The sequence below is a fragment of the Dreissena polymorpha genome, chromosome 1 (assembly GCF_020536995.1).
Source record: "Dreissena polymorpha isolate Duluth1 chromosome 1, UMN_Dpol_1.0, whole genome shotgun sequence".
NCBI classification, from domain to species: Eukaryota; Metazoa; Mollusca; class Bivalvia; order Myida; family Dreissenidae; genus Dreissena; species Dreissena polymorpha.
Genome location: NC_068355.1, coordinates 55986171 through 56013335, shown reverse-complemented (window position 1 = coordinate 56013335; position 27165 = coordinate 55986171). Strand labels below are relative to the sequence as shown.

The following is a 27165-nucleotide window of genomic DNA, read 5'->3' as shown; positions in this document are numbered from 1 at the left end:
AGTGTTTTATTTTACTATGCATGTATCACTGCTTACACATAGGCTTTTTATATAATATTTAAATGAATAACACTACCATAAAAGCCTATAAGGACAGGGTTTTTTCCCACTTTTTGGGAAGATAGCCCATGGCTTTGGAATTGGGAATTTTATCGGCATTTTCATGAAATTGGGAAAATAAATTCATTAGCCTTTTTTTTCACACGAAAAGTCCACTGATTAGGAAAATACTAAATTTGATTTAACTCTTTATAATCATTCAAATTGAAAGAAAAAATCATATAATACTGTGTTAGATGTAATTGAATTAAAATTGAGATAAAATACACATAAGACTTCTTTCTTAAAAAAAAAGTATACTTTTTGGGATTGGGAACATAGCCGAATTTCGGCTATAAAATCGGGCCAAAAAAAAACCCTGAAGAAACATTGAAATATGATTGAATATAAATAATGCTAAATTCATGTAAAAATATATTACAGTAAAACAGTATAGCAAGACGGCATAAAAAAATACTATTCTGCGACGGAATGTGTTATTATTTGTTTCAAATTTTGTTTACTTACATGTAAGTTCAAATACTTCTGCAGAATGTGAATCAAACAGAAGAAAGGGAGAACAAACAAATGTTTCTCTCATACAAGTGTATAATACACAAATTATAATACGTTTAAACAAAGTAAGCATACTAGTATTACGCATGAGGAATTTGAGTTGAAGCCTATGTTACTATTTTGTATACCAGACTATTGGTATATTTAATATTCTAGTCTGATCGGGATATAGATTAATCCAACCTCTTGGCATATTCATATCATTCAGGGATAAGTAACAACATTTTACCATTGGAAATGGTAGTGAGATATATTAGCAACGCAAGTCCAAAGGAGACCACTCAAAATGAAAACATTTTACCAAACTTTTACCGCTGGAAGTGAGATATACGAGTACAACCATTCCAAGGGAGATTACTCAAAATAATAAATGTACAAAACATCTCTGTTTGTCCATGAATTATAAGTTAAATTGAGATTTTCCATTTACTTCATGGAATTTATGGAGTTCTTAATATCCTTATAAAACTGAAATGCATACGGTATATTATATACTGTTAGACATGAACTAAAGACATGAACATGTCATAAACATGCTTTAATGTTGGTGGTAAATTTATGACATTTATGGAACACTCATTCAAAATAATTTGACAGAGTAACTTGCAATTAATAAATTACAATGTTCAACACAAATTTACAGCACACAGTATAAAATATGGATTTCTTCTTAATTGGGTTAGAACTGAAAACCCTTGTCCAGTTTATTTAACTTCTTTTATGTGGTTACAAGGAAGATGTCAAAAAATGGTACTTGAAATGACAGGCAACACACATTTGACAGCAGACAATGCCTGAAAAATAGCATATATCTAAGAACTTTCACTTCAGTTCAGCATGCAATATGTGATTGGGCTGCATGCCACTGAGGCTGTGACTGTTATTGATATCAATGTAATCTTACCTGACCCAACTTTGCGACCTTGCGGCTTGTAATTCTTGACTTGACAACTATTCCAGGCACTGTTACTTTCACTTTAACAGAAGGATGGTCAGTATAGGGTCAAGTGTTTGGATTGAGTTACAGTCCCACTGCTCATTATACAACTGTTTCAACCACAATCACTTTTATCTCAAAAAGAGGGAGGTAAGTACATGTCCAGTGTCTAGCTAGAATTATATTTATGTAGCCTACTAGACAACTATTCCAATCACAGTCACTTCCACCAAGACAGTTTGGATGTCAGTACATGTCCAGTGTCTAGCTAGAATTATATTTATGTAGCCTACTAGACAACTATTCCAACTACAGTCACTTCCATCTAGACAGTTTGGATGTCAGTACATGTCCAGTGTCTGACTCAAGTTTTCTGCTGCTTACTAGATAACTATCCCAACCACTGTCACTTCCACCCAAACAGGAGGGGGCCAGTATAGTGTCAAGTGTTTGGCTTGAGTGACAGTTCTGCTGGTCACTATATAACTGTTCCAACAACAGTCTTGTCCGCATAGACAGGATGGAGTTCCGTGAATGTACAGCAACTGGCTCAAGTTCTATTTCTCTTGCCTGATATGCTTGAGCTCCTTGGTTGCCAAAGTGTCCTCAGTACATCAACTGTGTATTTGAAACAGAAAAAAATAATAAGCTCATTAATTATTTCCCAAAAAGGTAAACACAACTCTGTGAATACATACTATTAATGCGTTAAAACTTCTTCAGCCACAAAACAACCCATCAGATTCTCAAATCAAGTGTGAAAAACATGTAATTGAAATCAACTTACCAACATTGCTACCCGATTGCTACCCAATATAATTTCACTGTTTTATTAAAGTTTAATTATAAGTTAGTATAAAACTGAACTCAAATAAAAATGATCTCAATAAAATGTGTTGCTATGTCTGCTTTACATAAAAGCTTTAAATCATGGATACAGGATGTAGAAGTCTTAATCACAAGTGAAAAATTGTGTTTTTTTAGAATGCAAAAAAAGAAGCTTAATGAAAATATTTGTGCTTTGTGTGTTCCTTGGCTATTCAAGAGCTCTTTAAATATTACATTTATCAGCTACTGAGGTGTTTTCATGGCTCTATTGATAGTGAAACAAAATACACCAATTAAATTGATGAGATGCCATCATGGGCATTCTGGTTCTTAATATAAACAAAATCATTCTCTACTTGCTTGGGTGACGTAGTATTGTAGTGAAAATAAAGTCACTTCCAACAGCCTTGCTGTTGGGCTAGCTGTTTAGCTACGTGGTTTAATTGTCTGACTACCACTCTGGAGGTTGTGGGTTCTAACCCCGGCTTGAGCTCAGTATTTTCACATTAGTATATTATTATTTCACACATATAATTCACTACTTGCTTGGGGGACACAGTATATCATTATGTCACACCAAAGGAGAGTTCTCTGTTGCAATAGGCATTAGGCCATCTGAACTTAAAAATTCTATTCACTGAACATATTTTTTATATAATTGTAACAGTTTTGTTGTTTTTTTGTCATTCACATTCGGGTCCGGTAAGCAGACCCATTTCCAATGGAAATAAGTATATATTAATCCCAAATGGAAGCTAAAAATTCCTAATGGAAGGTTTGCAAAAAAAAAAAAAAATTTAGATCTCAATATTTTGTTATCTCCCATCCAAGTTCAACCATAGTAAATATAATACTGGACACTCTTTTATTCTCAATTTTGAAGCATATTTTGCAAAACAACAACACCAATTTCCCAATTTTAGTCAAAACGCCGCTAATTTCCCCAATTCAAAGGGGCCTGGCCCCATTCCCAAAATGGTGAAAAAAACACTGCGTAAACAGTTGTCCTTATTTTCAATATCTACCTTCCTAATTGTATCACGAGTGGTAACAATTCATAGTATAAGGTAAAATATGTTTATATTCACAGTTCTCAATTTATAGAATGTTGAACACGAGTTCACAAATAACTATAGGTTTACTATAGACAATGACAAAAATGCTTTATAATCGCTAAAATAACATCTAAACAAAAGCACCGCATTACAGGTGCCAAGGCTTGGCTGCAGGTGCTGTTTAGAATAAATGAAAGCTTGTCCGAATATTTTTTAGAGGTCCCAGTGACATTGACCTTTGACCTAGTGACCCAAAAATGGGTGTGCAGTGTAAAATTCATCAAGTTGCATCTACACTGCGATGAATCACGTGATCACAAAAGTACATCGTACGCACAAAATGGCGGAAAAAGCTCTCGCTTAATAACAAAAATCAAGGTATTCTCATATTTTATAATATTACATTGCAAATTCTATTTTATATTAATTAAATATCATGATATACCATTTTCATCATATTTTTTATGCTTTCAGAACGTCTAAAAGGGATATTTCGTTATTTTTGGAGACGAGTTAATGAGTGACGTCACCACGACTCACGCACACCTGCTATATGCAGACTCTGCCCACTGGTTGGCAAAAGGTGGTTGGCATAACGCTGATCTATATAGAAAGATTGTGTTGAAAATTACTGATATTTCCACAATTATTTTAATCCTCAAAACACACTGAAACTCAATTACCTTTTATATAGCTTTTATATAAAACATAACATTGTATTTCTGTTTTAGCTAATTAAACATGTGAAGTTATGAAATCAACATGTCCAACATGAATGTACACAAAAATGTCAATGCACAAATGGAAAGTGTGTCTACTTTAAAAATAATGTGCATGTGTTCATACGCGTCGGCACATGTAATCTGCCGTTTAATTGGCCTTTTGATTGACAGATACTTATTATCAACACAAGTGTCATAAACATTAGTGTGTCTACAATTTATTCCAAAGCCGATGTTGGTGTGGTGTGAAATAGTTCTAAATTAATGTATACACGGATTAACAGTTTCGAAGTGGGCGATTGTCGACTGTTTCCAAGTGCCCGGATGTACGAGTAAAAAAACGAGTAGCCGCCATTTGTAATAGTTAGTCATCCGGGAAGTCTTTGTGTTTCGTTATTAGAGCGTAGTAAATGTAAAAATAACTTACAGAATGGATGATTTAAGTGACATGACCTTGGAGACGTTTAGGTTATGGTCAATTCATGCATTGAAAGTGTTTCTCTCAAGAAGAAATCGACCAGTGACAGGATCATTTGATGAACTTGCTGCGAGGTAAAACAAAAAATATTTAACACTTACTGACTTAGCTAAATATCAATGAGCTTATCGATAAGAATAAAAAAAGTATGAATAGCGTAAAATGAAATGCATAATGAGTGACACGTGATGTAGTGATTGATTTTAATGGTATAAGGAACCAATAAAAAAGCATGTTCTCGTTCAGTAATTGCATAACATTTCACGTTTTTTTGAAGGGTTGTCTGTGTCTGCCCTTTCAAGTTACCTACAAAAAAGCTATACTAGTTTTGTTTCTTTTACATTTACTCGCTTCAGTTACCGAAATTAACGAATGACCAAACATACATTAATATATGAGCATAAAAACACGCCCAAAATTGGATCTTTTTTTTTTTACAAAATTAGGGATGTCTTGTATATTTATTTCTTTAATATTTCTAACAGAAATTCCTTTAAGCAAACAGCGCAGACCTGATGAGACGCCACATCATGTGGCGTCTCATCTGAGTCTACGTTGTTTGCCTATGCATTTTTTCTAGATGCTAGGCATAAATGGGTTAAAAACATGATAAATGATAATGATTATTGCCCGTGTAATATAATTAAATAAAATTGCCTATATTTTATCATTTATATTTTGACATGAATATACTCAAATGTTTTGCTTTATGGTATTTCAGAGCCTTTTGTGTTTGGGAAGAGAAATTGCCGGTGGACGACAAGGCTGAGCAAATTGAATTGCGGTTGCTCCAGGAATATAAGAAAAAACTCGTCTTGTCCGATGGAGATGTCATACCAGACCCATTCACACTCACTACAGGATGGAAAGGTGAAAAGTCTGGAATTTCAATGTGGCCTTCCATATACATTACTGACATTTCAGCATACTTGAATTACTCAACACCACAAGATGTGATAAATAGACTTCTAAATGAATACAAGGAAGGCAAAGCGTACCGGTACTTTGAGAGCAAGTGGGTGCAGGAAGTGTTTGTACATGATATACGCCCAAACAGTGACAAGTGTGTGTTGAAATGTAAAGTTACTCCATCACAATCTTTGAACAATAAAGCTTATGATGCGTGGGCTGTAGTGAAAAAAGATGGAGAAAATGGACCTGGCGGTGAAATCATCTCTGCATATTGCTCGTGCACAGCTGGTATGCTTGGTGCGTGCAACCGTGTCGCTGGACTGCTGTTTAGAGTTGAATATGCGGTAAAGACTGGTGCTACGCAAACATCGTCAACCAGCAAACTGTCCACATGGAATGTGCCAAAAAAGAAACCGGACTTAAAACCAATGAAAGTAAAGGATGTAGTATGGACGAAAGGGAAATATTCGAAAGGACCAACGGAACAAAGCTCGGCTAACTACAAGCAAGAAATGAAGAAAAACTTCACACCGCTGAACAAACGGCAACTAGAAATAGTTAACAATCAGCAGGACATTAGAAAGGACCTGTATGACATAATAAAAGATGAAGTAAAGGATTCTTGCTTTGTGCTTCTACAGGAAAACAGAAGAATCGCGGTGCCAAAAGCAAATTTACCAGCTTCTGTGATGCAGGTTGCAGAGCTGGTGAAAAATAGTGGAAGTGACAACATGTCAAATGTCATGATGGACAAACTCCAACTGACGGAGCAAGACTGCGAGGCATTGAAAAATGAAACCACTGCCCAGTCATTTTCAGATGTTTGGAAAGAGCAAAGGAAAGGCAGACTAACTGCAAGTATATTTCAAAGGATCAGTACCCGTGTTGACACTCTGAGAAAAGACCCTTCTGCAGATCCTTCAGCGCTGCTGAAGACAGTCTTGGGCAAGGCTGAAGTTAAACAAACCAGTGCCATGAAACACGGAATAGCCTTAGAGCCAGTTGCCAAGAAAGCATACGTGACCCTTATGAAAAGCAAGCATAAGAGGTTTAAATCTAAGGACTCTGGACTTGCGGTGTTACAAAGTAAGCCATTTATTGCTGCCAGTGCAGATCTGGAAACGGATTGTGAATGCTGTGGCAAGGGGCTTTGTGAGATAAAATGTCCTGAATCAATAAAGAACACATCCCCATCTGCTGACAATTTAAAGTATTTGAAATTGGAAAATGGTACTCTATCATTGGACACAAAACATCCATACTATTCACAAATACAAGGCCAGATGAAAATCCTGGATCGAAAACACTGTGACTTGTTTGTATTTACTTACCATGGCCATGAGTGTATCAGAGTACCATTTGATGAACAATTTTGGCTGATTATTGAAGAGAAGTTAGTTTGGTTTTGGAACAATTTTGTGTTAAAGGCACTCTTATCCAGTGTTACAGATGAAATTGACACAGAAAACCAGATGCCAACAAGCCAGGTTTCATCCGTTGAGGTCAGTGGGCAGCTTGACATGGACAGCAAAGCACAGATACATGTAGCATGTAGAAAAGCCCTGGAGCCAGTTTTGGAAAGTAATACCAGTGCATCTAACATTCCAACTGCTCCGCGAAAGCGTAGGAGATTGTGCATCAAAAAGACTCGTGCCGCTGTCTACCTTTGTGGTGTATGTGGACTGGACTGTATTGATAAACCAATGTGTGACTCAGAGAATTCTGTAAATTGTGATGCATGTGGAGCTTGGGTGCATTATGTATGTGCCAATGTTACAGATGTACTGTTGGTTAATGTCGACAAATGGTTTTGCCCAAGATGCAAATAGAACAAGTAAATATGTGTGTATAATGTAAATAACACAGCCCAACAGGGCTCACCCTGGTTCATTATTGTCAAAATTTTAATTTACACTGGAAATACCTACATTTTTGGTTATTGTATGAATATTAATACTCACAAAATTGTTACCAAATAGAATTTTCTTTAACCAAATCTAAGCCTTTGGCAAACTTGGCAAAAGGAAGAGTAAGCTCTGCAAATAAAATGAAGAAGGCAGTGATACAATGTCATGCGCAATTGACGCTACACTAGTAAGCCTTTGGGTCCTTAATGAGTACATTGTTGTTGTTGTTATTTTCAATTGTTTTTTATTACGTTGTATGTGTTATTTGCATTTCGATGAGTACCACAGCATTAAACTGTTAAACATGTTCCTGTTGTCACTTGTTTCAGACTGTATAATACAATCAATACTATTGACTAGGGTATACACCAGTTTATACCTACATAATGTTCATTAACAGGGGTAATATTCACAAAGCTCCTTAGATACATGTAACTTTCAAAAGTTTAAAGAGTATGATATGCTTACTTGAAAATTACATATTTATCATAATTAAAATTATTGCTCTATAAGCAACTACATGTACATACAGAACCTTAATTTAATAGTAAAGATATTTGATGACTGATAAATTCCCAAATTAGTTTACCTCGTCACTCAAAGAAGTTTTGTGAATATAATCCAAGATGAAAATGTAAGCTAAATCCGATGATTAATGCGCATTCACTACATGAGGTAACTGGATCGTCAACAGATAAATTCATGCGATCAATTCTCAAATATGCATAAGTTGGTTGAATGAAAATGTGTCTTAATAAGTCTGTTTTATAGCTGTAATAACCATTTATTTTCACATACAATGATTATTTTTACATACAATGCTGCAATATTTTGAAATAACAGAACTTTAACAATCATGCAAATTGAACAAGTAGGTTTTAAAAACAAGTAATTGTCAAATACATATTCTGCAGTTCAATATCTTATACAAGAAAATGTAACCGACAACTATGCATTCCATGCCCATAATAAAATTGCATTTCAAAAACAACACAAACACATTCTGTACAACAGTTTATGGAAACTATCCAGTGATGACAACCATGTACATGTATCTTCCAACTACGATTTGTATATTGGTACCTTTATATTGCATAGGGCAGAGCAGACCATCACCATTTCATCTATGTGATCCACAAGTGAAATTGGAATTTCACTTGCCAGTATACGGAATGTTTTTAATCTCCTGATTACCTGCTCAATTAAAATTCGGTGATTTGCTATTTGTTTAGTTTTTTGTTCACAAGCACTTGACATCTGAGAATTTCCACGCTTGCCTGGTGGCTTATGCAAACTTATGTTTCGTTGCATGCATTCCATAGTGATGTTGAATCCTTTATCTGCCATTATCATGGAGTTTGTAGTCAACATGTCCAAATACCCACAGTCTAATGTTAGAGCCTTATCTGAAATTCTACCGAGGTATGTAGGCGAAACAAACACAATTGCACTATTAGGAGCACACGCGACAAGAATTTTCATTGTGTTATGGTTTTTGTAGTTGCTCCAAGTTGCGCTCTGGAGATGAGGGTCTTTGGGCATTTCAATAAATAATTCAGTACAGTCTATAATCGAGTGCAGATCTGGAAATTTCCGGAATCTTTGGGGTTTAGAGGCAATCAAAGACTCTTCGTTTGGTATGTACAACATTGACTTTAAGACTTCGAATGATGCCCTAAGCCATGCAAGGAAAATTCTTAAGCATAAAGTTTCCGAAATATCAAATCTCTTGGACAAGTCTTTATTTAACAGCCCTAGCCTTAACTTCATTAATGTCATTAAAAATTCTGTCCTCGATGACATTTTTCTCTCCGGCCCAAACTTTGCACCAGAACGGGCTGACATTTTGGATTTTAATTTTCTAACATTTTTGGCCATTGACATAACACCAGTCCACCTTCTTGTAACAAATGGTGAAATATACTCATGTAATTTGTTAAACAGAGACTTGTTTGTCAAACCAGTGTAAAACTGAACATCATCGTCGGTCTTAAGTATTTTCTCACTGTACACAGTATTCTTAAGCCTGTCTATTATTTGCTTCTGTATGAACACCTCGGCTTTCAATATACAATCTGCTTGTTCTGTTCACTGATTCGTAAACACAGAGTAACAAACACAGCCAACAAATTAACAAACCATGGCAGTTTGTAAGTGTGGGAAAGTAACTCAACCTCTGGGTCATCATAAATAGGTGTTGCAACAAGATTTTCCTCAGACGCATGGTCATTGTCTTTTGCACTAATTTGTCTACGCCTTTTCGTATGTTTTGTGCTAGTCGCCTCAAACTGTGTCATTCTCTTCACTCGTTTCTCTGCTTCATTTTATCCCATGCTGACAGTAGGCAATGGATTATTTATGGTTGGTTCTCCATCTGTGAAATGATCCGAACAAACCCGACTGTCTTTGCCTGGTGACCAGAGTTGTCCATTGCCCTGACGTCTTCCTACCAGCTGTTTCCATTTTTCCCTTTGCTCTGGATTCTTTTTCTTTGTTGGGAAAGTGAATAGTCTGAAATTAAATATAATTTGAACTAATAGGCACAGACAATTTTTAGTTGGCCTGCCAGCAACAGACCTATTTTTATGCGTTTTATTACGTTCAGGATCTGCAGGGATTCAAATGAGTGCATTCCTCAGTACACAGTACTGTACAACTACCTAGGCTAAGGTCAAATCATCATTTACCAACTGTTTGCGTACGAGCAGATCAGTGTAATATTGCAAAATAGGCATACTTCTGCTGTTTAATGAACGTGCTTTATCTATATTGTAAAATATGTGTGATTAAAGCACATAATTAAATGTCTGCCTTTTCTATAATATGCGTAAAAATGCGTATAAATCTTACCCCACCCACATTTTCTGAAAACTATGCATCAGCTCTTAATCGTTTATTACCTGAATGGCGGATCGCATTTACAGTCTCTCTCTTTGTGCAAACATCCACAGACGTCACACAGTTGTTTCTTCCATTTATTTAACCAGTATGCCCCTTTAGAGCAGTTTTGAACGCAACATGTTAAAGCCATATCGAGATTCAACAATATTTTTACTCGCAATTCAGGCGGAGTAACTCTTCCAGGTAAGTTGGTTTTGCGCATGCGCATTGCGAAACTGTTAATCCGTGTATTGTGTTTTAGAATTCATTTAAGAAGTTCTGACTTATTTTCTTATTAAAAAAATGACTAATTGCATATATTTTCCGTATCAGTAACCAGCGCTTTTTCCCAAACAGTGACTGCGCATGCACAAACAAGCCCAATGTAAACAATAACAATTAACTTGTCTATAACATAAATAGGATGATAAATAGTGCACACACATCTAGACCTTCTTTATTTTAATTCATTTTTTATGAGAGCATGACGTTAGTCCTCCATTTACATTTTTCAGTTTTTTAATATAATCATATTTTATGGCATTTCTTACTACAAGAAAGGACGAGGCTGTCCAGTAACCTGGGATTGTTGGCTGCATTGCACCCCCTCCCTTCCTCTTTGACACCCCACCCTTTCCCCTTCAAACTCGAAGAACCATGTCGGACTGGAGTGCACGGTACAGGGCCTTATACCATTATAAACACCTATTTAGCCCTATCTAGGACAAAGTATTGTCGACCTTGTTGAAAGTACTAATCTTGTACCTTGGAGTACATTAAGGATTATTATAACTGCTATCTTGTGTAGCAATTTCCTTATTTTTGTGAAAACTGCTATTTTATATAGCAAATTGCCTTAATTTTATTATTATTGCATTAACTCATGTCAAAATTGCTACTTTAATAGCAAATATCCTAATTTTTATATTAAATTGCTATTTTATATAGCAAATTGCCTCGGTTTTACTGTCTAATTGTCATTTTGGATACCATATAAGGTACTTTAGTATTATTTCCTCCAATGTTATCATCAGTATACTAATAATATTGGATAGATTAGAGCTTTTAGGGTTTATCTTAACGTATCTAGGTAATATTTGGTCTTTTTACCATTTTACATCTTACCATTATCAATTTTCCTTCAATAGTATACAAACTATTTTTCATTTACCGTGCACTCCCTCTGGTCCAGGGGAAACAACCATTGTAGACTTCATCATCACAATTACCTTAGTACAACTGAGTGACACCACCCCTGCTGGCTCTTCTTTTCCCCCACCACATCGGCCTACACTTCCATAAAATCTCTCCTTCTTTCAACCCTCCAGGGTGGCAACATGTATTTTAAATATATATACGCATATAGTCCTGTACATATTGTAAATAATGTACATCTTGTACAAATTTAGCTGTCTGTCTTATTTTTAACTGTAAAGTACATTGTCTTACCCTTAATTTTTATGTGGCCCTATGAAGGTGACCGTTTGGAGACACGTAAGTTATTGCCCTTAACATATAAGGGTTTATTACTAAACCCACTTTTAAATATTGTTTTAATGCCACTCTGGGGGGATCTCTCTTTCCCATAGCCCAATCCTCTTTAAGTTCCATACAGACAGGGTCTTATGTTGGAGCATTACGGCTATATTCCCTGTCTGCAAGTGTTCAACATTGAGCCACATACATAAACTTGTACTCATTAATTTTTTATCAACTCAATACTCAATTGCAATATTAATATATAATTGAGAGTTACACACTCTATGTGATATCATATATTGTCTTTTTTTCTTTTTTCCTTTCCTTCTCATATAATTGCATTTGCACATGCAACTTCACTCTACATTTGAGAGCTGTTAAATCAGGCTCTGTCATCTCTATTAATAAATGTTCTTAGATATAAACATATCTCTCTTATGATTAGATCTTGTTGTTTGGCGCTTAGCTTAAACTTTAAACATACACATAAAAATGGTACTTGACTATGCATGTAAACATATTGTGGCAATGTTCAACCACTTTGTGATCTGGAAAACCCTCAAATATTATTATTTTGTTACACAAACATATTACGCATCTGTGTATTCCTTTTTCTATAATTAATATATTAAAATAGTCCTATTTGGATTCAATTTTTAAACCACAGATCACAAAGTCTAAAGACTCCAACAAACCCATTGCAGTATATACTGAACAGTGGGTCTGGTAATGATGCTGCCACATACAACAGTATGTGTGTTTTCACCATCTTTACTTATAAAAATTGGGCTATTCTTTCTCTCTCTCCTCCTTAAAAAACAATACAAAGAATAACATACAATAACAACATCATATGAATGATATAAATTAATAATAAGTACAGTATACTAAAAAACAACTCCATGTTCTTTTGGATTAACTCATTCTTTTTCTTTCATTTATATTTTTGCATATAAACCATTATTGTTTACTTTTTCTTAAAAGTACAAAGTCAGCCGTGGGAAAATCTATTTTAAAAACGGATTGACCTACTGGCAATCCTTAATAAGAAATTTCGGCCAATCAGCGCCATCGTTGTATAAACGCATCAACCAATTAAAACGCCGCTTTTTAACCGCGTTAGGCCTATTCACTGTATAGCACTGCGTCTTTTTAACGCTTCATATAAAGGCTATATATTTTTAAACCAATAGATTTTTATTAAGGCACCGCACCAACACTGCAAAGTTTTATATTTATACCAATGGTACAGCCCAGTAAAATCGGGCTGTCCATTTTATGGCCGTTTTCGGCTTTTTATGCAGAGTTCTATGTTAAGCAGTGTGCTCGGGCAATGGTTTTTAACCGAAGTCCCGAGGGTAAATAACCCCAATAGTCAGTCAGACCTTTGCATAAAGACACACTCTTTCTACATTTGAGGGGGGGGGGGTTTATTTGAATATTTCATTAAAAAAAGCAATTTTACCTTATTTTGCAAAATGAGTTGCGCCTTAGGTTATGCAATGGTGAACAACTTCTCTACCTAAAGCGCATTAATTGATGTAAACAAATCGATATTTAGGTGAATCTCTACACTAGGTCACCGTACGATAGAGAGATACTTAAAGAAAAGGGGAGCAACTCATTCATCTTTCTTGACAAAAAGTATGCTATTGCCTTGTTAAGTCGTGGGTAATTGTGTATAAATCGGTAAAATATTTTATTAACTAAAGAGTTCAAATCAATTAAGATTTAATTTCACAAGTATAACCCTTTGTTAATCAATTTGGATACTTTTTGCTGATATAAACGAATACAAAAACTTCTAACTATTTGTTTTGTTTACATCATGTCAAGCGGCCATCTTGGAAATACGTTCCCATTGAGTCGTGGATTCTGATTGGCTGTTGTATGTAAGCAAATATGTCATGCTGTAAACACACTAATGCAATATAAACTGCAGGTTACATTCTTTATTGAATGTTATATGCAAACCAAGTAAGTGTTTTATTGTGTGTGTGTGTGTGTGTGTGTGTGTGTTTTATAACTAATTTATTTCAAACAATAATCATAAAATTTTATTGAAATACATATGCAATTTTATTTTCTATAACAATAAATAATTTAAATGATAAACAAATTAGTTGATCAATAATTAAGAATTAAAACAGCAAAATTCTGTTAATAAAGCTAATGCAAGAAAAGTCAATAAACAGTTATTGCAAAATATCTTCACAATTGATTTTATTGACAAATATGCAAAAGTCATTGCTGTGCATAAACTCAATAATTACTTGATAGTCACTTACTATTTACACAACAACAAGAACAATTATAAACATTAAATACTGATGGAATGAAATTAACTGATCCATAACAATTTAATAAAAATACTATTTAAACAACCTAACAGATGCAGTAACTGTCAAAAGATTTAACACTCTCTTTCAGCACAATGCGGACAGAAGAAATCAGATAGCCGGCGCACTACTCTGATCTGTGAACAAAATCGCAGATGGCACCAATGACCACACGCTGTGCACTGGGCCCATTTGACGATCACAAGTTCATCACACTGATCCAATCCTGGCGGTGAAAACTTCTTGCATATACAACAGTTGTTAGCTGGATCTTCGTCTTCAATTTCGCTTTCAATGTCAGAGTCCACGATATTTCCTTTGCTTGTGCTTGGTTGGGGTGATTTGTGCAAATTTTGTTTTGATCTATTTGTTTTTTCTTTTGTGTTATTTTCTTCTCTCTGTTGTTGGTATTCTAGCAGCTGAAAGTATGTACAGTCTTCTGTAATGGCCTTTCCACCCATTTTTGGTTTCTTCTTTATGTCCTGTGTCTTATTTTTATTAGCTTTTGGTTTTTCAAGTTTGGCTTTTGGAGCTGTTTCCATTAACTTTTCATCTAGGAGCTCTTTCATGGTCCTAATTGGCAATTCTGGAATGATTTTGGGGAATGATTTAGACGGCACTATCATTTCTGCTGGTACTTTTGTCGGATCAAATGGCGATATGCCAGCTTTCCGGAATCCAGACTGGATTGTTGCTGGTGTCATGGATTTTAAGTAAGCCTTCCCGGACAAGTCAGCTATGTCATATTTTGTAATGACTCTTCCCCTCTGCTTAGCCATGTATAGATGGCATTCATTGTGGAAAATAGACTTGAACGGCCCAAAACATGTAATGTCCAATGGTTGGAGGGCATGAGAACTGTGTGGGGGTAGCACAAACAGTATGACATTGTGCTCTCTTGCCCAGTTGACTATGTCAATGGAGACATGTGAAGCATGGCCATCATATATGAGCAGTATAGGTTGGGAAATGTCACCTGATCCTCGTTGAACAAATTTCAGAAAGTGTTCTTCAAGGTACTTCATCAATACCTCCCCGTTTACCCATCCAGAATCCGACATGGCGTAGTTGGCACCAACTGCTGCATTTTTCAATAGGTCATCGTTTGTCCGTTTTCCCTTGAACACATAGTAAGGGGGTAGAGCTGTTCCGGCCGCATTTACGCACGCTACAATGGTTGTGGTGCCTGTATTCGGAGAGGTGACAGCTTGAGTTTTGCTTGACGAAACTCCTGTGATAACCTTTGATGGTCGATGCTCTGGCTGAATGCCAGTCTCATCCAGATTATAAATTAGATGTGGCTTACACTTCAGGGAGTACTTGGTAAGAATAGCATCCAAATCCCTGAAGTAGCTGTCAATATTCTCCTGTGTGACAGCGGCTGCTCTTGTTGATGAAAGACCCCTTGGTTTAATGACTTTCAGCCTGTGTGTCCATCGTCTCAAGAAGGCATAATACCAGTTGTTGCTTAGTTTGGAGTCAGTTAATCGTCTACCCAGTTTCATAGCCAAATCACCTGCAAGAATGTTCAACTGAGAGCGATTAATGCCATACCCAACCTGGGCCAACCCTTCCAGATGGCTAACAAGCAATTCTTCTTCTTCATGGGTGAATAATGAATCTTTTCCCCACCTTGAGCTGATCTTGACTTTGTTCAACACTCTGTCCCTCAGTGTTTGTTTTGGCACACCATACATGATTGCTGCTCTATCAACTGGCAAATGGTCATCTTTCACTGCCTTGTATGCACTCATCATCATTTCCCTAGAATATGCCTTGCATTTCATCAGTCTGATAGGTTGTTTCTGAAAAATAAAAACAAAAATGTGTTTCATTGGAATTCTCAAAGTGAACCCATTGTTTCTCAATTGATTTTAACAATTCAATTAAGGAACAATTGGTTGAGTGTGACCTAAACTTTAGTGTGTTTACAGCAAGTGCTTCGCGCATGCGCAAACCGTCATTTGTGTAAAAATGTCAACAGACGATGTAACATGGGAAATACTCATAAATAGGGGATTTTGTGTTACTTAGAAACAATATAAGGGTAGAAATAGTGTTTATTTGTGTATAAAAATGCATCGGGTTATGGTTAATTGAATTATTTACCTGTTTTTGACGCATTTTCGATCTGTAAAATGAACGCCGATTCTGTCAAACTTTTTACCGGAACGAACTGCAGCGCCTGCGAACGTTCTTTCAAGTGATTTCACGCGATCTCTATAACCACGACACAAAGGGAACCCACGACTCAATGAGAACAGTTTACGATTCATTTGTTTGAGAAATTGAAATTGTAGTTATAAAACCATCGTAAATTTATAGTTATTGCAAATTAATAGATGTAAGAAACAAATATTTAACTGTGTCATTACATTATAAGCTTTATATTCGTTACTAAAATGTATGTTTTATGTTCGTTCACTAAACGCGTTGACAAACGACGCCATCTTAGGTTACATTCAACTAAAACATCGAATATCCCTCAGTAGTTCGTAATTTCTAAAGAGTTTTTTTTTCTCTTCTTGCATAAAAGCAATTTTACAATTTTAGACTTGTAATATGTGGCTATTATAATAACCTATATGTATCTTGAGTATTTTTATGACGTAAATTGCATTCTTCTGTGTTTTCTGATGTATGGGGCTTTTGTCGAGAAATGCTTTGTCGAAATATGGCTGCCAAAACGATGTTTGTACTGGTGTCTGCATTCGCATGACATGCCCTTTTTATTGAAATTAATGAAACAACATATCGATCGTTAAAATAATGCCAGGCTTGCAATAGGAAAAAGAAAGGCTAAAAAAATGCTTTAAACGTTTGCAGTATTATAATGGGATCCTTTCGGAATTGGAATTAGTATAATTTAAATGGTAAAAGCACAGATACTGGCATGTTTATGTTGCAAATATTCATCTACAAGCATGATAAGAAAACGATTTTTTATGATTGTTCGACCATTGGATTGCTAGACAAGATGAGAGATGTGAATATTTGGGCCAAACTGAGTGGGCATGTAAGGGACGGGAAGGGGATCCTGTTGGGAAGAATAAGTGTTAACTTTCCGAATTACCTTTCTAGCAAATAGGATGATCTTCATATATTTAAATTTCAGATGGAGAACAAGATTACAAAAAAATACACAATGACACGGATGTATTCCATTCACGCCATTCTCTCTTGTTTCGTAGGCTTGATCTTTTATCCATTTAGCCACAAATTGAGAACAAATCAGTGGCAGTCTTGCTCCAGGCTGGAAGAATGTGAACACGCCGTTAAGAACTTTATTTGTTCAAATATCTGAAGTTATTGAAATATATGTGAAAAAAAATTTAAGTGCATAAAGACAAGTATCCTTGCAGTTTGTGCCGATATCTTAATTAAGGTATATGAATACATCCTTGAATACGTCTGAAATCGGTGACAAACTTTCACGTTGCGTTTAGTATAACCGTGCATAGCCGTGCAGTGCACAATGCATTGTTAAACAAGAACGCAGACTTATTAAATAAAGTAATTCTGGTGTATTTCACACTGCCATAAGCAGCAAAAATCTGTATGTTATGTACTCGTTGAAATTCTTATTTTAAAAAGTGCTTGTTCCAGACAAATCTCTGTGCGTAGGTTGTAATTTTGGTATTGAAAGTGTCGTTAAATCAATTTACCAAAACATACTGTCATGTGTGGCGTATTCTGTAATAATTATAATGTCAAGTAAAATAGTTGAATGAAAGTCATAGGATTCCAATCCGGGACCTCTTCGGGTCAGATATAACGCGATTCCTCTGTGTCTGTCAGGCTTAAATACTGTTCAGCCTATTTAAAGTTATATTATGGGCATCTCACAATTTATAGGTGTATATCGCAACCGTTTTTATTTCATTTGTGGTGTTTTCACTTCATATACAGTAATATTTGTTAATGCAGCATCAACATACTATAATGCTAAAACAATATCCCGGGAAGAGAAAAATAATGCATTTGAACATGAAAATGATTCGATTTCAATGTGAATCTAAATTTAGTTCTAGTGCAGATTCGTTCATACGACACAAGGACACTATTTTGTTGAATGTATCATTTCGGCTTAGAGGACTGGGTGACTCATGTAAAATATCGAATATAATATATATTTTTATAAACAATGAGAAGAAAGATGAATTGCAGATAATTGGTCGGTAACCACATTTTAACTAACTCTTTTGGTTGTTAATTCTTTTCAGCTCAAATTAACAGTGAAAAATGCCCATAATATCACTTTTAAATGCCTTGTAAGAAAATACACGTACTTTAAAAATTATCATTACAATGCATTCCAGACGCTTTACTCTATTAATAAATGTATTTCCTTTACAGCCCAACCGATTTTTACAACTAACCTCCAGATCTGAAAGGTTACGGTAATACATGATTGAATTAATACCTTGACGATTTTGGGAGTAAATATTTCAGTTTTTTTTGTTTTCAGTCATTCATTTAACATATCCAGACTCATCGGAAAGTTACAGTCAGGTCCAGCTGTTGAATCTTCATACTAGAATTCAACAACTGACCTGTAAGTGTGATTATGACAACACCGTCTTCAAATAGTGATGCTTTTTGGTATTTTATTTCAGATGTACATCGATGATGAAGTTACAAGCTGGACAAGATATTACAGACGCAAAAAACTGAATCGCCATGGTAACGGTTATTTTATCGAAAATTCTGCTATTACCGGTTTGTGGTTATTAAAATGTATTTAAAAATTACAAAATGCTTGCTCGTTGTAATAATAACGCAATCAAAAATATAATAATGCCCCTCTCTCTGAAGAGTACTTCCATTGCTTCGTTTATCATCGGTTACCTTCAGTTATTATCGGCTATCATCTTTAACCTTCAGTTATCCTCGGTTATCATCGGCTATCATCAGTTAGCATCGTTTTCATCGCATTATTAAATATACCCCTTTGCAGAATTCAATAGTAGTATAACGATTCTTTGACAAAATATATACCGGTAATTTAAATGTATAATCAACAAAAAATGTTCAATATATACAAACATATCAGGCATTAAACTAACGAAAAACGCATTGAATGTTTCTACGCGACTCTTGATGACATGACACTTGATGAAACTTCTGTTGATATGAGCACCGTTCTGTGAAAACGTAGCGTTTTGCATGTGCGTAAAGTGTCTTCCCAGATTAGCCTGTGCCGGTCAAGCGTTCACTCGCCGTATGCTGTTATATGGAGTTGTACGACGCAGATTTCTTCCTACATGGACTAATGACGAATAGCGTTCCACTCTACAACATAAAAAATCAACATGTTAATTAAACAACACTTGTGTTGTTGATGTTTAAGGGTTTTTTTAAATTTGTTTTGTGCTTTTGTTTTTGAAAGTAAAGAAATACTTATATTATGAATCATTTGGCTCGAAGTTTGTAGCTCTCAAAGTTTTCTTGTCGGTCCACGCGATTTCGTGCAAATGGGTGTCGTCTAAAAAATGCAAGGGGGGGGGGGGCAACAGTGCACTGCAACATGGTATTTAGCCGTTGATATTTCTCTTAAACTCAATCAAGATAAAATTAAAGGGCCATCACCCCCTAAGAGACTTTTTGGCTGCATTATGATGTATAATGATAGATACATGAGACCTCCGGTTCTGAGACGAATCTGTTTTTCTGAGTGCCCCCCCCCCCCCCACGTGAAGCCCTATTAGACTTCACGTTGGTCGAACGTCTAATGCAAGCAAAGAGCACTAGAAGTCTATACTTGAGAATGGTCACAAATCATTCGAACCACTGGTGACAGTCTGTTACCAGGAGGACACGAATCTGCTCAAATAATATAGCCGCGCTAATGAACTCGGGGCTGTATGCAGTCCGCACGTCCTTATTAGTGACGTCACTTTCCGCGTGTACGATATTTTTATATCAAAGTAAGTCCTTTCTCAGTGAAAATCTTAGCGAAAGGCGGAACGTTTTGTCCCTGATTAGCCTTTGCGGACTGCATTGTGCCCTGTTTTCGCAAAGCGCGATTCAATACGTTAATGCCGACTGCACAGGGTAATCTTTGGACGACACTTTACGCACATGCATTAAGTCCCGTTTTCCAAGAACGCCGATGATATTGTTCCAGGTACCTCACCTTTATGTATCCAGGCAGGTTGGACCAAAATCCGTAGTTTGGCAAGAGTTCCTTCCCCTCGGCGCGGCGCACGAATTTCATGAATGAAACACCGCCGATGATGTAGATGAGCAACAGGCAAGCAAATCTGTGGACGGCAATCAGAAAAATATTATAAATGAACAGGACTCTTGAATATTTAACGTTTTCAATACAGATTTTATCAAATTATGAAACCTCAGAAATATTATCAGGAGATAATTTATGTTTACTGATTTTGAGGAGACCCTAACCTCGCACTCGGCCAGTGCTGCCCTTTTATTTATTACAAAAATATTTATTTTTTTGACATTTGATCATTTATAAATCTCTCATTAAATTGTAATTAATTTATTCCTTATTGTATACATTTAATTTTTAATTGTTTAACAACAATGGGAATAATATATTCTAACAAATATAAATGACATATAAATTAATACGCAACAGGGAGCATTCCAGATACGTCCGCGCGCTCGAAAGTGCCCTTTGGACAAAACAAAGCTCCCTGCCCTTATCAAACCCTAGCTGGAGAACTGATTGGCCCATAATGTTTCGTGAAACATTGAAAGGTAAATAAAAGTTAACCTCATAGCAACACGATTCGGATTTAATAGCAATAAACAGGCAAGACACTTCAAATTTAATGAGAAAAACCGTGACTTTATGAGAACGGTAATTGTAGTAGATAATTAAATAAAAGATAGGCGTAGGGAATATGGTGTCCGCCTAGCGATCGGGAGGTCACGTGTTCGATCCCCACTGTGGGAGCGTTCATTAGATATCCCCCATAGACATCAAGTTCTGGTTCTAGGCACAGGACACGGACTCGAGAGCGTTTCAAATAAGCCTTAGGTTTTCTATGCAATCGAGCTAAATAAATAGGTTGAACTAAACTAAACTAAGGCGAATTTACATAGCGGTTGTGTGATTCAATCTATGTCCATCTTTAGCCCCATAAAATAGTTAAATTATTGCAAATTAATAACACTCGTATAGCCCAGTTACTATTAAAATGTTACGATCAACCATATTACCGAGACTCATACGTGTTTCAGAGAGAAATATCGTCACAAGATGACCTACTTGCGTCAGTAACCGTAAAATTTATTCCGTAGTGATAACCACGGTGCCTATACCACGTGACTTTTTAAGATCTGTGTTGGGGAATAAAGCGCGAACCAGTTAAGATTTTTAATGATGCCTTTTTAAATATTTCACCATTTTTAATGGGATAAAGTGGAGAGCCCGCTCATTCGTTAGAGTTTTCTAAAGGTATATTGATCTTTGAAAACAAAGTATTTTTTAGTAAAGTGCAACCGCGCGTTTGTAATATGAAGTGTGGGGACTGATCCGACATTTTCTAACCGTTCAAACGCGCGGTTGCATTTTACTGAAAAAAAAATATTTGTTTGAAAACATCATGATACCTATAGAAAACTCTTACGAGTGAGCGGGCTCTCCACTTTATCCGATTAAAAATGGTGAAATATTTTAAAAGATATCCTTAAAATGTTAACTGGGTCGCGCTTTATTCTCCCAACACAGATTCGAAAAAGTCACGTGGTATAGGCACCGTGGTTATACGACTCCTCGCTTGATCAACCTATTAATTTTATTATTGGAATATCATATTACCTATTGAAGGATCGTATGTTCAATCGCTTAATTGATAGTTTCAATATGTATGTTATTAGCAAATTGTATAATATTGATCATTAAATGCTCAAAAACCTTGATTAAAAAATGAATCTAATTCTCGCTCTGAGAAAACCGGGCTTAATGCATGTGCATAAAGTGTCGTCCCAGAGTAGCATGCGCAGTTCAACACTTTTCGCATGTACATAGTATTTTTGTTTAAAAAAATTCTCGTTCAAACAAACAGCCAGTCTATGCGGAAAGTGTCGTACCTGATTAGCCTTGTGTAATGTACATGCTACGCTGGGATGACATTTTACGAACATGCATTAAGCCTGGGATGACATTTTACGAACATGCATTAAGCCTGGGATGACATTTTACGAACATGCATTAAGCCTGGGATGACATTTTACGAACATGCATTAAGCCTGGGATGACATTTTACGAACATGCATTAAGCCTGGTTATTCTAGAGAGATGCTCATATTGTATCTTTATATAGGACAATATTTTATGAACTTTTCGAATTAGCACAGTATTAAGTGTCGACCTATTTTTTACCATTCTGAGCAATGTGTAAACTGCTTTATGAGAACAGCATAAAACGATAACGGCCTGCACGTACTTCACAGGCTGTTCAGATTGTATGCGGTTTGTTGCTCATTAGTATCTCATGGTTTGGACATGTAGCCTTTACAATTTAATTTAAGTAATAAAGGTATTCAATTCCAATTGATTTCTAAGGGACTACGTGTACACGCGTCAAAGTGTGCGCAGCACAGGATTAGGTGACCCGAAATAAAATTGTTCCTTACATAATGAGAAACACCACTCCGCCACTAATCCCTCCTCCTCCCCCTCCTCCTCCTGTACAAGGCTTCAGCGGCCCGGCCTCGTTACACGCCCCCGGACATGCGCACACCGTCTTCAATGTCAGCGTCTGTAGGCGCAATCACAAAAATCTCTTTTCATGGCTTGCATAAACTTATTTTGTCAGTAATAAACTTGCATACTCTTATTTTGGGAGTAATAAACTTACAAAAACTAATTTTAGGAGTTATAAACTTGCAAAAACTTATTTTGGGAGTTATAAACTTGCATATACTTATTTTGGGAATTTTAAACTTGCATTAAATCATTTTGGTAGTTTTAAACTTGCATAAACTTATTTTGGGAGTTTTAAACTTGTATTTGCTCATTTAGGGAGTTTTAAACTTGCATAAATGTAATTTTGGAGTTTTAATTTTCCATTAACTCCTTTTGGAGTTTTAAAATTGCTTAAACTTATTTTGGGAGTTTTAAGCTTTCTTAAACTTCTTTTGGAATAAAAACTATTATTTGTTCATCTCAGTAGTTCCAAATTGTCAGTCATCAAAACTTGTATCAATGCTCAAGACTGTCATTATCCTACACGTGAAGTCATTACTTAAAAAGTGTTCATTTAAAGGGAGGCTCCGTTTAACATACATAATACATAAACATTTACGAAAGGTCTTAATAAGCAATTGTAATTGCCACAAAATATTGGTGTTTGATGAGATTGTAAGTGTATGTTTGTTTATTCTGTTAGGTTTCATGATCAGTACATATATACGTTAAACCCAGCAGCTTGAGTATTGTTTTGAGTTGGTAAGCACACTTTCTATTGTTGTATGTTAGGTTTCGTTCCGCATCATGGAGCAGTAATGCATATGTTGTTTTTTGAAACTGTTATTCAATGTACATGTACATGATATTATTTTGAATCAATATTTCAATATCTTTAATTTACCTTTATCGAATAAGGGTTTATTCCTAATTCGTCGTACAGTGCTGAAAGATTTGATGACACATTGAATTGTGTATTTTAATTCTTTAAAAAAAGGTTTGCATGAATGATCTCTAGTTCTTTTCAAGAATAATTTCCCCAGATTTCAGTTGGGAATTCATATTATTTACAAACCGATAAAAGTGGATGAAGTATTATGTTACCGTGATCTGAAATTGATTTTATTGTTTTATACCATTGATTGTATTGTTTTTTATTGTATTGTTTAATACCAGTTTCCGTTTTTAAATAAAGTTAAACCCAAATATTTGAATGATGTGAGGATTTCAAACCGTTCTCTATATAAAGTAAAGTCACAACTTGTATATGAGTAATAATATGCATGTATTCATATATAAAAGTGATAAACATATATTTATACGGACGTATGAGTGGATGAGTGATAAACATGCGTGTGTACGAGCATATGAGTGATTAACATGCATGTGTACGAACATACAAGAGATACACATGCATGTATATGTACATATGAGTGATAAACATGGATGTGAACGAACATATGAGTGATAAACATGCATGAGTACGAACATACAAATGATACACATTCATGTATATGTACATTAGAGTGATAAACATGCATGTGTACGAATATATGAGTGATAAATATGCATGTACACACACAAACGAATGATAAACAGACATGTCTATGTACAAATGAGTTAAGTCCAGTAGCCCCCCGCACAGTCATTATGGGTTTACATGCATGTAAATCACATACCAGCTGCACTGTTGTGGCACTGCAATTTCAGAAAATGATTTTATAAAATGGTTTTACTACCCACAATGACCTCGCAGGGCGGTCTAGAACTCATATGTACGTATACATGCATGTGTATCACTTGAATTTATGTATGCATGCATGTTTAGCACTTTAATTCATGTATGCATGAATGTTTATCACTTTAATTCGTGTATATATGCATGTTTATCACTTGAATTCGTGTATACATGCATGTTTATCACTTGAACGTGTGTATACATGCATTTTTATCACTTGTGTTTATGTACAAGCTATTTTATATGTAAATATGATTGATAAATGTTCGTGTATAATGTAAAAGAGTGATACGAATGCACGTATTCACCAATACAAGTGATACGCATGCGTGTATACGTACATATGATTTAAGTCCAGAAGCACCGCCGCCCTGCGCAGTCATTATGGGTGTGCATGCATGTGTGTCACATTCCAATTGGACTGTAGTGGTGCTGCAATGTCAGAAAGAAATTTCATGCAATTCTCTTTAAAATCTGTAACTGCTTGTACGTCAACAATGACTGCGCAGGGCCGCTTCGCTTCGCTTCTCGATTTAACACTTATGCATGTATGTATACATGCATGTTTATCACTTGTTTTATGTACAAGTTTAAGGATATGCATATATGACTGATTAACTGGAATTGTTATGTATGTATGCATGATACAAATGAATGAATGTAACATACATAAGTGTTAAATCCAGAAGCAAAGCAGCTTATATCGCTGTCCCTTAACTATCAACAATCATCAACGGGGAATTTCAATAATTGATTTTCGTTATGGGAAAACGGGGTTTAATGCACCTGCGTGGAGAGTCGTCCCTTATTAGCCCCTGTGCACATACATTTGGCCCGGTTTTCCAAGAGCAAGAATCACACCCTGACTGACCCGACAATCGGTTCAGTTTTCGCTACAAAATGACCCGGGTTCAAACTCCGAAGAAATATTTTTTCATGTAACTTATTTTCTTAATATTGTTACTTTCCGAATGATTTAAAAACCACAGTATTTTTATACATAACATTAAATTTAATTGGAAATAAATGCTTCACGGATTTATGTAAACAAAATAGAAAACGTCACATACATATGTGAACAAGTCAAAAAAATACGTGTATGTGAAAAAAGTCAAGCAACTTCATGTGAACGAGTCTAACAACTTAACGTATACATCTTAACTGAGAATTTTAAGGTCTTTATCAGATAGGAGACTTGCTTGTATAAATCAAAATTAAAGCACATTCTTAGAAATTCATATTTAAAGAATATTCTTATATCAATGTCTAAGAATTGATTGATGAATACGAGCCATGAACGTACGTGGGGAGTTAATGACCCGCACTGTATCCAATCAGAACTTACGTGAGGAGTTAATGACCCGCAGTGTATCCAATCCGAACTTACATTAGGAGTGCATGACCCGCGGTATATCCAATCCGAACGTGCGTTAGAAGTCCATGACCCGCAGTGTATCCAATCAAAACTTAAGTGAGGTGCTCATGACCGGCCGTGTATCCAATCGGAACTTACGTTAGAAGTCCATCGCACGAAGTAAATCCAATCAGAACATAAGTTAGGAGTTCGTGACCGACCGTGTACTAAATCAGAACTGAAGTGAGGAGACCATGACCGGCCGGATATCCAATCTTAACTTACGTGATAAGTCCGTGACCAGCCGTGTATCCAATCAGAACTTGACCACCGTGTATCCAATCAGAACTTACGTGTGCAGTCCGTGACCGGCCGTGTATCCAATCTGAACTCACGTGAGTAGTCCATGACCGGTCGTGTATCCAATCAGAACTTACGTGAGTAGTTCGTGACCGGGCGTGTATCCAATCAGAATTTACGTGAGTAGTTCATGACCGACCGTGTATCCAATCAAACCTTACGTGAGTAGTTCGTGACCGGGCGTGTATCCAATAAGAACTTACGTGAGCAGTCCGCGACCCGCCGTGTATCCAACTTCCAGACCGGAATCTCCCGCGCCAAACTGCGCCGTCTGCTGGTCGCCAATGTCACTCGACTGCTCGATAGTGTTAGTCTGTCAAGCCTGGAGCAGACGACACATTCCAAGAGGTTAAAGGCTACTTTACACTAAATCAGTTTGTATCTTCCGGCGACCATTCGAATGAAGTGACTATTTCGAAAGAGTCAATTTTCTCTTCCGCTTTAAAAGTGATTTAGCGATCGTGATCATGCTTTTTCTGATTATTTCATGACTACATTTTGAAATATGTTTATTAGAAACCTGCTGTGGTGATCCCTATATTGCTTAATACTCGATTGTTCATAGTCGGCTCGGGTGCTTCTTAAACGTACCCCGGGTACTCTTATGTAAACTACCATTTTATCCGGGTAAGAAAATATACTAAAACGTATCCGTGAATACTTACGCTAAATTCACGTTTAATAACATTATACTTAATCATTCGTGTACCAATTTTAATTTAAGTTTTAGACCTGCGATATGACTTTTTGATGTTCTGTTGTTGTTTTTTTGTTCGGATATTTCCAATGATATTCTGCATCCAAAATAAAAAGAAAGCCACAAGAAGTCAGTTTTTTAAGGCATTTCATTCCAAATTACAGCCTGTTTTTTTTTCAAAAAAATATTATAACCATTTAAT

General features: G+C 35.9%; 3 protein-coding genes across 3 annotated transcripts; 1 reads left to right on the top strand and 2 right to left on the bottom strand.

Moving 5' to 3' along the window:
• Nucleotides 1–4511: 4511 nt before the first annotated feature.
• LOC127881599 (uncharacterized) lies at nucleotides 4512–7773 on the top strand. Its single transcript, XM_052429602.1, has 2 exons — nucleotides 4512–4709; nucleotides 5357–7773. The coding sequence occupies exons 1-2, from the start codon at nucleotides 4588–4590 to the stop codon at nucleotides 7374–7376; spliced, it is 2142 nt and encodes a 713-aa protein (XP_052285562.1). The 5' UTR covers nucleotides 4512–4587; the 3' UTR covers nucleotides 7377–7773.
• Nucleotides 7774–14226: 6453 nt separating this feature from the next.
• Nucleotides 14227–16404, bottom strand: LOC127875923 (uncharacterized). The gene is made up of 2 exons (XM_052420714.1): nucleotides 16262–16404; nucleotides 14227–15957 (listed from the first exon to the last, which is right to left on the bottom strand). The coding sequence occupies exons 1-2, from the start codon at nucleotides 16274–16276 to the stop codon at nucleotides 14227–14229; spliced, it is 1746 nt and encodes a 581-aa protein (XP_052276674.1). The 5' UTR covers nucleotides 16277–16404.
• Nucleotides 16405–19019: 2615 nt separating this feature from the next.
• LOC127881641 (cation-dependent mannose-6-phosphate receptor-like) lies at nucleotides 19020–26588 on the bottom strand. Its single transcript, XM_052429729.1, has 5 exons — nucleotides 26470–26588; nucleotides 24894–24984; nucleotides 22763–22887; nucleotides 20289–20415; nucleotides 19020–19444 (listed from the first exon to the last, which is right to left on the bottom strand). Exons 2-5 carry the CDS (start codon nucleotides 24933–24935, stop codon nucleotides 19382–19384), a joined length of 357 nt encoding a protein of 118 aa, XP_052285689.1. The 5' UTR covers nucleotides 24936–24984; nucleotides 26470–26588; the 3' UTR covers nucleotides 19020–19381.
• Between the last annotated feature and the right edge of the window lie 577 nt (nucleotides 26589–27165).